This window comes from Mizuhopecten yessoensis, unplaced genomic scaffold, assembly GCF_002113885.1.
Source record: "Mizuhopecten yessoensis strain PY_sf001 unplaced genomic scaffold, ASM211388v2 scaffold716221, whole genome shotgun sequence".
Taxonomy (NCBI): Eukaryota; Metazoa; Mollusca; class Bivalvia; order Pectinida; family Pectinidae; genus Mizuhopecten; species Mizuhopecten yessoensis.
Genome location: NW_018480008.1, coordinates 134017 through 150383, shown reverse-complemented (window position 1 = coordinate 150383; position 16367 = coordinate 134017). Strand labels below are relative to the sequence as shown.

General features: G+C 34.8%; 1 protein-coding gene across 1 annotated transcript; it reads left to right on the top strand.

The window, feature by feature from the left end:
- The first annotated feature begins 12849 nt into the window (after positions 1-12849).
- Positions 12850-15902, top strand: LOC110442169. Its single transcript, XM_021485643.1, has 5 exons — positions 12850-13195; positions 13390-13609; positions 13872-14065; positions 14346-14414; positions 14860-15902. Exons 1-5 carry the CDS (start codon positions 13103-13105, stop codon positions 15505-15507), a joined length of 1224 nt encoding a protein of 407 aa, XP_021341318.1. The 5' UTR covers positions 12850-13102; the 3' UTR covers positions 15508-15902.
- The last annotated feature ends 465 nt before the right edge of the window (positions 15903-16367 follow it).

Below are 16367 nucleotides of genomic sequence, written 5' to 3'. Positions count from 1 at the left end.
TTGTATTTAGCCCAGCCCCCTAATTTGAGTGACGCTGATTAGAGCAAGTGCATTGCACGGAGGTGAACATACATGAACCAGTAGTGTTTATACATTGTGATAAGCATGCCGCTATAAAAAATACTATAATCACAAATATTACGATTTATTCAAATTCTAGTATAAATAATATTTCAAAATATTACAAGAAGATACATTTTGATTGTGCAATTATATGTACGTCCTACGTTCATCTTTAAGGTATACAATGTATGAATACAACAAACAATGGGGATGTGTATAAAATACCAGGTTTACACGTTGCATGTTCACTGTGTTAAGCAACTGAGAAGAAGATGCGTTCATAGTTCTATACATCTATATAAATACAACTGATGTCTTTGATTAGGTTATATAGCCATTGTTTTACATTTTACCATGTGACGCTTTGTAGTCCGCTTCCAAATGCCTTGCGAATACCTTGAGTCAAAAGCTTACTGACTTTCATTGTTTGGATGGTTTTCTGTCAAATATCATGTTATGGTTGGTTGGTTGTACAATGTATAGGATTTAAAGTCCAATTAACAGCGAAGCTTATTTAAGAACATATGTGTTGTGTATGCCTGCATGTGTGCTGAATGCAGGGTATGTTAGTGTACACGTCTTCTTGTGGTAACGCGGATCTGATGCCGACTTAATAGTACAATCTCACTGAAATACCATGCCGAATGCATTCAGCATAGTATTTCTCCCGGTCACATTATACTGACAACGGGTTAACCAGTTGTCGACATTGTCCGGAATGCTAAACATAAAGCAGGGAATAATACCTACCATTTGAAGGATTTTTGTATGTCCCGGCCTTGGGACAGAACCAAATGCCTTCTTCGCCAGGGCAAACGTTCAACATCACAGTCAAAGTGAGATATAGCGCTAGGAAACGGAAGGTAGTAAGGCGTAGAGAGAAATACAAGGTCGCAAATATTGCAACGGCAGCTGAAGACCTATTTTGGTCGCTTTATGTCCCCAAGGAGAGGGCACAAACACAAATCCCAAATTCTGCAGGGAAATATCACATTAGCCACCTCTTACGATCATGCAGGGAGTAACAGCTAGCGTATTCTTTTCTCCGTCGCCGACCTGCAGGAGCGATTATGTAATTGACAACTTGTACACACTACAGTAATAAATATACAACCCCTTCAAGTGAACGAACAATGGATGTTTTTTATGGGGATATTTTATAATGACAATACGAAGGTGTAATGTAAGCATCAGTGATACCGACATAACTTATCAGGATATAATATTTTTAATAAACACAAGCAAAAAGAGGAATGCAAATTTTGGCTTTCTGGCGGCTTTTACCTATAAGTTTTATGATTTGCATAAATAATCCTCGGGGTTATGCCAACATGATATAACATGCAATTAAATTAGCTTGGAGACCATTCCTAGATTTGAGGAGATACAGTGCGGGATCCAAATTTTATTTGGCCACTTTTGGACAAAACTTTTTGCTATTTTTGGAACCTTTCTTCATATTTTAGTATTGTGTAACACCGAAGCTGCATGTTAAAAAAAATCACCCGAACAAACAAGCATCATCATTTGTAATTGTAAGATGGCCATGGAATCTTTGTAATATATCGGCTTAATCCTGTCAACCATAAACTCGGCTTTGTGCCTAAATACACATCCCAACCATATAATAATCTCGCACAATTCACTTTCGAAGTATTTTAACCTCATCTCAGTAATAATGATATGGGTTTTGAAATGAGCGGGGCGTTTAGTTTCCTATTTTTTTTTTCATTCAAGTGTTTATCCATAATTGCTAATGTTTGGCAAACACAAAACAAATCAAAAGCACAACAAACAACTTGTAGTTTTATTTGTACATCCATTTTACTTTCAGATGTATAAGTCTACAATAAAAGCAATTGTATTTGAGCACTTACTCTTTGAGATTTATTAACTAAGTGTACCTCACTACCAAATGAATTTAAACAAGCATTGAAGTTTGTCAAACCATTAGGTCCATGCTGTGAAACGTTCTGACATTAACTTACATCTTTAAAACATATTGTACAAGAGTGTTTTAATTTATTCCATATGTAGGAAAATATTGTTAAATTTCTTTCAGCTTATTCTGTCTCGAGCGCCATGCTGCCAAAAGTCTCATTACTCGTTTTTGCCTTAAGGACCATGACCATGATGTACATGTATAAAGATATCTGATAAGGTAGCTTATTCCATCTCATATACAATATTGTGCAAAGTTTTGATTGATTATTCTATCTGTTGGGCCAACATGTATACACTTTTGTTACATTGTCCGTTTCTGAAATCGTGTTGCGCGTAAAGTTTTGTATGATAGTGCCACCGGTTGGGAAACATTTCATTCCATCTACACAATTCAACGCTGTGTCAAGTTTGAATGAATATCTAGAATTTTCTATATTTGTTTTGTTTTGAACATGTTGTTGTTATCAGTACATAGTTGACTGTGCTAATCTAATTTCCTTTTAATCACAAGACATGTAGTCGAAGTTATCAATAACATTTAGAGAAAAAAATGCGTTTCCAAGTTTAGCTTATTAGGCATTAGAACAGCGGGACCAGAATCTAGGTATTGCTCCTACAGACTCTCTAAGTAAAAAAGTAATTACGAAACAGAATTTCCGCAATGGTGATTGAAAAGCGCATCGACTTCATTTTGAAGATCGGCTAATCTTGATAAGTTTTCTTTCCTATCCGTCTTCCTGCTGCTGGCAGATATTGATTAATTTGAAGAAAAAACGATTCAGGGAAATAAGATTGCAATTATTTTAAAAGGTTTTAAAATACCACAACATAGGAAATAATACAAATGTTGACATACTTTAACAATAAATGTCATTGTCACAATGTATGCCTATTCTTACACAGAGCATGCCTGGCTGTTTTAAAATCGAGCCCACAGTGTATTGTGGAGAGGTAGAGATTTCGGAAAGTGCTGACTGGGAGTTGTAGGCGAGTGGAGTACTCTACAGTAGGCCTTACTACTTTACTCGCGTTTTACATTAAGTCCTTTTTTCGTAGTATTTAAGTGAGCATTTTGTTGTAATTGAGTAGCTTTCAGGGGAAAGCCGTAATAACTACGTATCAAGTAAGGTTTAAAGCTGATTACAAAAGCCATAGTAAATTCAGACACTAACAAAAAGGTCGACGTATAAAGATGTATTTTGTATATACTTGATGATATATATCAAATATTGACGAAAAGGGCTATTTTTTTTTTTGAAATGAACGTTATTGTTATAACATGTACAATAATTTGTTGAAATGCACTTTAATTGATGAAATGTACCATATTTTGATGACTTGTAATATATTTTAATAAAATGCTCTAGATTTTGACGTGTTCTTTATTTTGTTGTTTTAGTCCATATGTTTAAAACACGTGATATATATTTATGCACGTAGTTTCATTTTGATGACAAATACTGTATTCTTTGACATGAACTATATTTTTAGTTATATTTTGATGGCATGTATTTCGCTGTGAATCATTTTATCTTAATTTACTACATTGTGCGATATAAGTTCGCTTTCGATAGCGTTTCTCGATGCTTCCCTTTACACAGGCTACAAACACACGGGATCGAAGAGAAGATTCTGTGCCGGAAAAGGCCTTTCTGACAGTTCTAACCCAGAAATTAGTTATCAATGGACAAGTTTCATAAGCAGGCCAACTCACAGAGGATTATCCCAGGGGAGTGTGCTGTGTCTCGTTCTCTTTATTATCTTTTTGAATGACTTGCCCGAAATGTCTAACTGAATCACAAAGCTTTTCGCTTATCACATTAAACTGTAGGCCAAATTATCCTCCAGGGCAGACCAAATCGACCTTCAAAGCGACATGATACGTTTTGCAATGAGAAATTCTTAGCTACCATTTATGCCACATGTACAGTTTTATACATTGGTTAAATCAGAAAACGGAAATCTTAACCAAACGTCCAATAATGCCGATGGTTGCCGGTAGACGGTCGCACATCAGTAATGAGGCATCTTCAATTAACTTATATAAGTACGAACGGATGTTAGATATAGATTAATTATAACTGATATGAATACATTATATCTTAAGGTTTAACAAGCCCCCTTAAAGAGGATATAGTCACCCTAAATTCCAACCCTATGATAAGTTATATTCAAATACCCCAATTAAAGATCAGAAGTTATATATGTAGTTTGGATATATTTAACTTGTGCGTTAGCTATTAAAATGTTCCATATCGAGGTTAATGTAGTCAATGATAAAACATAAAGGCCAAATGTCTTCATAAAAATAGTTCACCCGACTTATAACATGTCATTCTTTTAAGCGACCCAATTGTACAGTATAAATGACATATTATATGAAGTTCATATTTATACCGAGGTCACCCGGAGCTCAATTTATCTTTTACTTGCTGTAGAGAGGCTAAATAGCCTCAAAATAAGATAGATGTTTCCATTCGAAACGACTAAAATCATAGTAAATTTCCCTGGTAATATATTTGAACAGATTTTAAACAAGAAACAAATACCAGGTTACCTAAATCGGTAAATGGTCTTTAGAGGATGTGACAATTCATAACTGTCTGTGATGTTGTGAATGTGCTAGACTTGTTATAAACAATGAAACTGATAAATGCTTTAATGTTTATAACAGGTCTAGCTTTTCTTTAACGACATTAAATGTTACGATAGGACACTTTATATAAAATATATGTGTGCATAACGGTCACAAGAATCTTGGTTTTAAATATATATACCGGTAAAATATATAACTCGGGCATTTTACTATGAATTTTGTACATTCCTTTAGCAACAATCAATTTACTTTGAGGCCGGCATGCATAATAATTTAACCTTATATGATATGTCATTCCGTAGCATTCAATTTGGCTTCAAAAGAGATTGCTATGATGTTGTCGGATGAACTGTTTTGATGAAAACGTCAACCGTAATGTCTTATTATTGACTATGTTAACCTCGCTATTGAACATTTTAACAGCTAATGTACAAGTCCAATACATTTAACTTACGTAAATTAGTTCCAATTGTTTAATTGGGGTCTTTGAATATGACCTATCAGGGGGGTTACATTTAGGGTGACTATGGCCTCTTTCAGGGGACATGTTGAAGTAATTTAGCAGTATATTTAAATAATGTTTTTATTATCAGTTTTTGTCATTCCTTGTATGCCTACAAGATGATTTATTAAAACCATCAGAAACAAGTTTTGCAACGTAATTTTTACTGTTTTCCCTACTGTTATGATTTAAATTTAACTCAAGGTTGTCTGTGGCACGTATGCTGCAAAACTACTTCATATGTAAATTAATTGATACTTATTCGAACAAATTTCTTTTTCTTTCTTTTTTCTCCAATTTTCTCAACTTGGCAATATTTGTAATTTCATCATCATATTCCTCTTGAAATGTTATATTATGTTACTTCTCAATCGTCTGTAGGCAAGTGTTGGCTTGTTTCAAGTGCACATATCCAGTGCTTATGAGCAGTCAAGAGTTCTATGAATCATTTCGCTATTTCTTAAAATCAAAATATTTTACCTGATCACTCCTCATCTTGTACAACACTATGGACAGACCCATTTCAACAAAGTCTCTAACTCTATTTTCCGTTTCTTGATGCATTTAATGACATCTTGAAGATGGCATATCTTGCATTTTAATCATCTTAATCTGTTCTGCCTTTGACAGGATGCACACTCGTGTCCATGTAGGATCTCTTTGTTGTTCTCTAGTGGCGTAACCAAGATTGTACTGCCTCTAAAGTGCATTTTACTGGTGTTTGGCCTTGGGGCAGACTTTTGTTTTGATGGTTACCATTTCTGTCAGACTGCAAATGTCTGGTAGACACGTTTTGGTATTTTCTGTCAAGTATGAACAAGAGTCATAGTAAGTTTCTGCTCCGAAAATACCACTTGTATTCTAAGAAAAACACGTCTGTTCTACTCGTTTGATAATGTTCAGTTGGTAGTGAAGCAATCGAAAATTTCGAAGAACGACAAAATAGAATGTATTCGTTGTTTTGTACGTAAAAAGAATGACTGGCATTTATATTCTTAATATCTATTATTACGGGATGAATAAACGTTACTTATATATATTCTTGATATTTATGACGTTAATAACTGTTGCTTACAAACATTTTATAGCTGTTTATGACGTTATGAATAACAGTTACTTACATATTCTCCAAGGTATGCTGCAGCGCTTCATGAAATATCTTTGTAAGAAACTGGTCTTCATACCAGCATAAATGTTACGAAATGCACTTCAATATTAAAATGTTGAGTTATTTTATTATTGTAAACCTGTCAACTTGTTTTAATGTCATCATCAGTTCTTTTCAATAACAGTTTTATTAATTATAAATGGCTACCAATTAATAGCAGACAAACTATTGAGTTCAAAATCACATTCATCACATGCATCGTATAAGAGGAATCTTGGAAAGAGATGAAAACATGCTGGTTTTGTAGTTATTTTTCTTAGACGTTTTGTTTGCCACAATTGAAAATATATGTATCAAGCTTGCTAGGCAGATCTCTGATCTGTCATGTCAAAGTTTGTTTGCAATTTCTAATGACTCGTTTAGTCAAATGTATTTTGTAAAATCAATAATTTCAGAGGATGTTCCAAATTGCTGATAATAAAGTAACAATCCTACTAAAGAGTTTAGAATCGTACCATTGCCCCTGATGTGTTGGCATTAGTTTGGTAAGCTACAGTATCACTATAAAGAAGTAGTGATCAAAGCTCTTTTAGATCTTAGTCAAATCTTTAGATACCTGTATTACCTTATTAATTACTTATCTACTCGCCAAAGTTCATTATTCTTCAATATTTTTCATGATATTTTGTTAAAGCTATGTAGTCATGACTTATGAAAAACCAACTGGAGACGGATAAAGAAAACAAAGTAATGTTTTTTTATTAAAATAAAAAAGTGTCTGTCGTTCATTCATTTTTATCTGTCATTCGTGCATTTTTATTTGTCTTTTATTCATTTTTATCTGTGGTTCATTCATTTTCATGTCTTTCATTCAGGTTTTAACAGTCACATCTAGCAATACTGGGCGAATCTTGTTTTGTATTTGAAACGGGTTTGTGGGTAAGCTGCATTTTACTAAGAGAAAGGACCAAGTATGTAATGTCGTCGCGCATCGCGCTTTATGAGGTTGGTCTGTGGTATAATTTGGAACGGCCATTTTGCTTTTTAAACCACACAGGCTGATACAAAAATAACCGCAATCTCTATACCAGTGGATTAAAACCAGTCTCAAAAAAAGTCTCTGAGATAATGACAGGTGATAGAAGGCAATGACAGATCTTTAAAAACGTTCTATACGTGTACACAAAGCAACAGGGAAAAGCAGGTGAATTTCGTCTGGATCCATCCTGGAACGAGGCTCGGCGGAAAGGTCAACTGGTGACATAATGGATTTTATTGGGCATCCTTTTCAAATGGTTAAACGCGGATTGCGCGTGATTATAAGATGAGTGGAAGACGTTATTTATAGATTCCAATCCCCGCTAGGTGTCCCCGTTCTCTGATCTCATATGGGATCTTTACGACGGTTGATTCCACGTATTCAATCCGTTGTACTATATATAGCTGGCTTGATGACGTGCGTTTCCATATTTGGAAGTTCTGTCGTGACAGCGATAATCGTCTGATCTAATTATAAGAATATCTAACCCTATCGAACATCTATATTTAACGCTACCACCATCAATGTATACTATTTGCAGTATTATTGTGCCGTAAAGGAGACTCTTTTATTATTATTGATGGCTGAATTACAGGCTCGGTTGGAGCTTCCACGTATACAGGTGATATGTGCTTCAAAGTTTCCTAGTTATATCTCCATTAACAAAATTATCCACGCCGATTTTCGGAACCGTCGCAGATTATCTGTCCATAGTAACTGTTATCTATTTTTGTGCTAATCGAAAAAGCCTTAACTCTCAAGAGACAACAGCTGAACGGAAGGTACACTTGACGCGCCATGGCTGGGTGACTTATCTCATTGAAACGGAAATCAAATAGTGAAGAATTTTATTTCTACACCAATTTATTTTTAGAAATCATTGTGAACTATATCATCTTGAACGGACGGGGGAGGACACATTCTACTGTGTCGGATCATGTTGGTCATTAGCATTGTACAATGTCAAACGCATTGATGATGTAAACTCCGTGATCATGATGCTTTTTATCTTTAAGGTTTTGAATTGTCTTTCTTTTTACGTTTATAGGATTTAATAAGATAGATCCATAAATTCAACTGAGAAATACCAATAATGATTCAAGTATTTATGACAACAACACATGGGATTAACAGTAACTAGGGGAACAAACGAGAAGTGACACAAGATGTATTTTATTTAAATTATGTTTTTATTTGTACATTTATTTGGATATTTCAATTTTCTTTTAGTAATTATTGCTATTTTTATATTGCCATTGGATATGTTTCAATCCTCACCTATTGTCATAACAGTACCTCACTCGCACTGAACATGAATTTTGAACAAGGATGTGCAACTCTTACAAAATTACTTGATATTACAATGTTTATGCGAGTTATATCCCTTGCTACACATCACAATGCAGCCGTTCCATGCTAGTTAAGATTACAACACATTTTCATTATGGGATTTAAGACTTAGAAGACGTTACGGTGTCACATATAGAGGGATTTCATTACATTAAAACCAAGAATAATCTACAAAAAAATCATTGTATTTTTACAGTCGGACCGCAGTTAACGCGGAAAGAGCCGTCATGTTATCTCCAAGTTTAACAAAGAAACCTAAACTCAATCTCATCTTGAAGATGTTTATCAAATGTTTGATGACATTGCAGCCTGAAGCACGCATATGTGGGTACAGAAGCATTATTGAAATCGAAGTGTACAGATTTTAGTTTTATTTATTTATTTTGTGCAAAGAATTTTAAAAAGAATACTGTGAACACTCTAAAGACTCACCATCTTCATTGCAACGCAACATTTCCTTTTAAATCATTTTCATGATGATAAGAATTTTGATCATTACCAAAAATCATTAGCATGAAAAAAGTAAAACATATTTGTGTTTGAATTGATAGAACTGCTGAGTGTAAAAAATAGGAAAAAAGTAGCAAACTTAGAAAAACAAATACAAATTGCAAATTGTAGAAGTAGATAAAAAGGCTATAGTGGAAATCTCCGAACATGTGATACTGTTTGTATTGTAATATTGTTATGAGTGTGAGTAATATTATGTAACGCTGTTTTGTAAATATCGCACTGTTTTAACTTTGCTACTGATGAGCATTTGAAACATGAAGTAATTGGAGATAATACGGACTATTTTTTAAATGCGGAGGAAGAATCTAACAGAAGGTACTGCAAGTCGCAGCAGAAAAAGATGTAATAGTCCGAGAGGGGCAACGGACCCGTTTAAAATTGTCAGAGAGTGAGTTAAAGCAATTTCGTCTTTAATAATGCTAAAGAATTATTTTACGGGTAGCAAGTTATCCTTATAAATTTCTTCTTAGAGACAGACCTTCAGAATTTTGTGTATCATAAAAAATATATATCAGCATAGCTTATTCATACACTGACAGCCTGCGTATTTGTATCGTATAAATCTAGGCTCAACTTACACTGGACCCTTCGTTTAACGTCCCTCCCGAAGGATAAGCATTTTTTATCGACTCCATAACACTTCTTCAAAAGCATGTTTGACAAACATTGCTCAATTCCTTCTCCAGCCAATGTTGGCGTCGTCCGGAACACAAAAGGCGTTAAATCTAGAGAGTATAACAAATAAGACATCTCGTCGGATAATGGGTGAGGGGTTCCGAGAAGAATACCCGACGGGGTACTCAATACTTACCCAATCAATCAAGAACATCTGTCATATTGCTGATGTGTTACTCGTATGTGGGATTGGCGATTTGATATCTCAATAATATACAAAAATATTTTAATTCCAGTTTGAGGTCCCCTGAGGCTACCCTAAATATAATCCTTTTATACTGAAAAGAGTCCGTGATGTGTTTTCATGTTCTTTATACACCTCGGCATTTGATATGGTGTACATGCATACATTTTGCTTTTCAAATCCGTATTACTGTTTACATTTCTCAACCTTGGTGACTGCCGATCGCCAGACTCTTGACGTCAATCCTCCACACCCTCAGAAGGGAACATTTGTGCAGCCCAAATGCAGCGGTATACGATATACTTAGCAGGACATCAAAACGTGAGTTAAAAACACTAAACCCTATAACCATGACAATGACATGCAAACGCAGACGGTCTGTCGATAACATTGTTTATACCGAAAGTTCAACCATCAAAGAAGGACATCATGGACGAATCTTGTGTGTATGAGTACCACAGTTAAAGAAACAGTAAAAACAATCCCTACATTGGCAAGAGTGTGCGATGCACAGTTGACAAAACAAACACGCATACTTCAAACGGAACAGTACAACAAGGTACCGTAATCATCGAACAGAGGTGACCTACGAGAGACACAGCGGTTTTATTGAGATGAAGGCATTGCCTAGGAGCTACACGTGATATAGCGAATCGGTCAATTACATTTACGAATGATACCGAAGAACTCCGATCCTTGTTGGCGGGATCCCGGAAAAAGCTGGTGAGCGATAAAGGACCCTCAGTTTACTACTTTCATGGAAACGAACCATGTTAACTACACTACATCGGCGCGGTACCAATGGAGACCGTATAGGTTATCGAACTGATACTACTGCTGCCGTATCAACAAGACTTGATTGAGGAATCCTGCCCGAAAGTAAATTTAATAAGACATCGGGTAAAATATTTTATCACATAAGGTCATGTGTTATCCAATGAATATTACCAAGTCATATATTTTTGGCGTATCAACCCATGTAATATAACCTATTAGCCCTGTGATTAATTGTACGTTTCAAGAGTTTCAAATGTGACGTCACGCCTAGGACAAGTACATGACGTCAGAGACTTACGGACTGGAGTCATAATGGCGGCTTTTTACATTTCAATGTTGCATGAAAATTGTCGTTTACACGAATGAATGCCAAAAGTCTTGAGTATGTGATAAAAAGGATCTTATACTTTTTTTCATTTCATATGGAATTTATGAAACTTGTCACGAACTTTTCATTTTAGCTCGCCAAAATATGAAATGGAAACTCATGTAAGATCCTTTATGTACTGAGCATATGCATTTTATAGATTTTACGCCGATAGTTTTAATTGTTAATAAAGGAATAATAGAATATTGTTCACCCCCTTGGAGGTGAGATAGGGAGATAAGGGGATCTCAATACGAAGGGAAAGATTGTCAAACATAAAGCTTGCCGAGCGTTTGGTGACTTCAGAATCTTCCCCCGATGGTCTCAATTCATCCATCTCAAATGGGAAATAATCCTTATGTTCTTACCCTGTTGAGTTTTACATAAATGTAATGATGACGTGGCGGTTATGCGTCGTTTACGAGACGTGATATTATTGTTATGACTTAGGAATTCCCTCAACCCTAGTGTGAGACAAGGATTTCTCACACCAGGAAAAGTGTTATTACACCGAACGAAAGGTAAGTAAAACACTAGCCCAACCCTGTCGTTTTAAAACGGTTTTTTTTTTCCAATAAAAATCTTGACATGAAGGTTGTATTTCATTTTTTGTCTATGTGTTTTGCAACTTGTTTTAAATACAATTAGACATATTGAGAAAAAGAAGATCCGGAAATCTACGGGCCCCAAAAGGTCTTTTACATACCATTCAATTTGGTAACAAAGTTCTTTACTCAGTAAATATTTTACTTAATTATAAGAAGTTAATAAATTACGTTTATTCCGACATTGCTTGTAATGGGTCTCACCCACGGAACTAACCGCCGGGGGGCGCTTGTGTACTAAAGGTGGTAGCGCGAACGTTTTAAGTCACTGCGACGCTTGTAACTATAGACAACAATGGCGAACCGCTATCTAAAATATTCGGTACCGAAATTAAAGGCTGAATTGGCTGTACGAGGTGCTGTTGTGAGTGGAAGGAAGACAGCACTGATAGAAAGGTGATAATATATTTTGCATTACAATTCATAGAAGCACAGTATTAAATACTTTCCGTTCAACATTTCTGTAAGATAACCGAGCTGTCACAATGTCAATGATAACGTTGGTTCTGCTGCTCGGTACAGATCTACATATATACTTTCCTTATAGTGTACACGAAATTCTTAAATATAAATATAAATTTCGTGAATGATGTTATACATAAATTATTTTCATTTTAAAAGATTAGAAGCATATCGACGGAACCAAGACTTCCGACAGCCTGCATTGCTTAATAGCTTACCAGAACCTTTGGCGGTCGGATGGCCTTCTGCAGGTTTTCAGCAATTGCACATCCATCACAAAATTATCCTTCCAAAGTTAACCACGGAGCAGATTGAAGGTTACTTTGAATGGCAGGTAAATATCATGTAAATTATATATGTATATTAAGCGACAGGAAACATTCACGTTTCCCATCTGTTTTAACAGTAGTGTTTGGTGCTTACTAAGTGCCCAGCCCATTACATGGATTTTCCTAAGTTAGCCTAACGTAAAACTTTTGAACGAATGTAATGCTTTCCTTTCAGTTCAGAAGAAATATTCTTCATGTACTATTAATAAATAACAACAGTAACATTTAGTATGAATAATATCAGTTTTTAATTTTGGAAGTGGACTTCTATTCTACGACTCAAATACAAATTGTTTCATAATCCAAGTAACAATACTGATGAAATGTCGGCCACATTTACTTGATAGATGCACAATATCAGTAACAAATCTGTTTTCGCCATCATGTTTGTAGATTTATGTTGAATGTTTATAACACATAAAAATATCCATAAATGAGATATTGTACCTCTGAAATCAAGATTCAATCCCTACATACATATCTACATTTATACATGTTCCCCTAGTACTGGCTAATGACATAAACTGCTTTTATTTAGATGACAGACAGTCCACGGGGGACATTAAAGCTCTACAAAAAGGAAAAGACATGTTTCTGGCAGACCGTATTCAGGCTTGCTCCATGCTGATCCAAGAACATGTTTACATGACTGGCATAGTTGGGGCTGCCATGAAAAACAAGGTAACAATATAGAGTAGCTATGACTTATATTGATAAAGTACTCAAGTTGGACAATCATGCTATATTTTGGAGTGTAACTAAACTTGATGTTTGTTTTCTATGAAATGACAATAACAATTATTTTAATCTTGTCAACATGCATTGTATATATTACTACCATTTAACATGTACCTTATGTTATACTACAATAACAGGTTTCTTACAACTTCAAGATGAAAATTGATAAACTGACAGGGGATCCTGTCAACACGCATTGCGAGTGTCCAGCAGGTAAAGGACCCCATGGTACTTGTAAACACCTTGCTGCAGTACTGCTGATGTTGCAGCATTTCATTAACACTGGTGAGATACAAGTGGAGAAGTCATGTACAGAAAGCCTGCAAACATTCCATAAACCAAAGTTTACCCACAAAGGTATTATTGCTCACAATATTTGTTTGATAATTCATTATATGAAGACATAATTATTCATCCGTTTATAGATAGTGATATTATTATTTCATAATAAAGGATATCAAGCTTTGACAAAATATAGATATAGTTTGAAAATATAATAAATATTCACTAAGATACTGAATTTTTATGCAGATTTACCTCACTTAAGCAAACCCTTTATCAATGTCAATCATTATTTCCATTGATTTAATTCTACATATATGTGGACTACTCATCACAGGTGCCCCTGTAGCTGCTGAGGAGTTGCCATCTAAAAGGAAAACCGGGGATGATTTTCTTGAGGACCCAAGACCTCAGAAGTATCGCAACACAGAAGGTTATAATGACTTTGTGAGAAACTGCATCATCAACCACTGTTCTGCAACATCTCAAGATGTTGCAATGCGATACCTTTATAGAAGAGCAAACATACAGGTGAAGTATTTTCCAGTTTGGAAATGTTTGAAGTTAACATCTAGTAATCACAACAAGATTTAAGTACATAACAATGTTCTCTAATGCTTTTCAATAAAGATTTATCAATAAATTTCATTATGAACTGGTTTGAAAAATTCAAAAATGTTAATTCAAATGTTAATGCTGCATTTTTATTACTACCAGGAACATTTCATTCAAAATAAAAAAGTCTTCAATTTCATATTTATAACCTTTTTTTATGTTATCTATATATCATTATTTGATATATCATCATCAGGTAGCTGCACTGGACCATGATTATACACCCCTTCCATTTACTGAATACTGGGTGGATTCAGCTGTTCAGGTAGCAACATTAACAATATAAGCTCATGGTTATCGTATGGAAGTAATGTATGTCTATATGCAAGCTATTGTTTGTTATTAATCTGTTTATTGTGGGATCATCTTTTCAACAGCATCATCAGGGTGCTTTTGACACAAAAATGCAGATTTTATGATTTATCAATGCATTATTTCACGAAATACTTTTCTTTGAAACCATGTATTATACATGTATTGACAGTCACCATGCTGTTAACCTTCATACAACAATATACGAAAAACATCATTGACTTGGTCTTCTAGTTCTAGTATAAATTAAGTGACCCTTTATATTGTCAGCCTGATGAAAATCATGATTTAAAAATAAAATATAATAATATCAACAAATGTATTTTGTAAAACATATATCAGCTTTGCAAACAACAGAATGATGTAAAATATTCACACACAAACATTTTCACTTCTAGGTCACAGAAACGCAGGTTTCCATTATTGAGGAGACCACAAGGAGCCAGTCATCCTCCAAAATCTGGTACAAGGAGAGGGCATGGCGACTGACAGCATCCAGATTTGGAGAGGTGTGTAAAATGACACACAGGAGAAATATTCAGAAACTCTGTTCTTCTTTACTTAATACAAACAAAACCTATTCAGAAGGGATGTCACATGGAAAAAACTATGAAGCTAAAGCTATGGCAGCTTTTGAGAAAAAAATGCAAATCAAAACAAAGAAAGCTGGATTTTTCATATATGTACAAAAACCATTCTTGGGTGCAACACCTGATGCTATCATTGACCACAACTATATTGTGGAAGTGAAATGTCCATACAATGGTCGCAATGAAAAAATCAAACCTGGGAAAAATTTTGGTTTCTTGATGTACAATGAACAGGGGAAAATTGTCTTGAAAAACAACAGTAATTACTTTTACCAAGTTCAAGGTCAGCTTTTTATTACAAAAAGACAATTTTGCTTTTTTGTTGTATACACTTTTTGTGACTTGTTTGTGCAGAAGATAGAACTTGAACATGATTATTGTTACAATTCAATGATTCCAAAATTAGAATTGTTCTATTCCAAATACTTCAGACCTTTCATTGCATCAACTCTTTGAACTTGGTATGTATATTGTAGCCATGTACACACACAGGATAAGTTGTGATAACATCATATCTGAGCTGTAGTATACAGAATCATGCATATTTGTCAACAATACAGTTTCTAAAATTTGAGATTGCAAAGCATACAAAAACAATACGTGATCCCAACTGCAACTTACTTTGAGGCAGTTCTTTTTTCAAAATTTTGAAGCCTTTACTTAAACCAATGATACGCTCAATATGTATACGCTTTGATGCTACTCTTCTGTCATGAACAACTTCCTCAGGATCTAGCTGTGATTTTCCTTTCAGCATTGTTGGTGTATTTACATATACATCATTAGTAGCAAAGAGGTCCTGAACCATTATCCCACGATCAGCCATTATACTGTCACCTTTATCAAACACACTTTCGTTTAGTAATGAAGAATTTTCAATAATTTGCCTGTCACTTGCAGACCCGCAATAAGCGTCAGATACAAAGCTTACAACACCTCTTGGTGTACAACCTATCATTGCTTTGAGCGTATTTTTATGCTTGTATGACGACCAAGTTGCACTCTGTGCATTAACATCTGATGGTTTTTGAATTGGTAATTCAGTGGCATCTAAAATTACTCTAGTGTTTGGAAATTTCCTATGAAAATCTGAAGGCATATATTCTTTAATAATTTCCTTTGAAGGCCAAATGTCTAACTCTTTAAGTTGAAAATATAAAAAATTTGATCCAGGTAACAACTATTCTTGATACTGTGGATTCAGATACTTTGAAAAACAAGGACAATTCAACATCCTCTTTTGCTTGACGAAGTTTCATGAGGACCATAAACAACTGGTCTCTAGGATCTAACAAGGAACCTTGGTGACAGAGCTC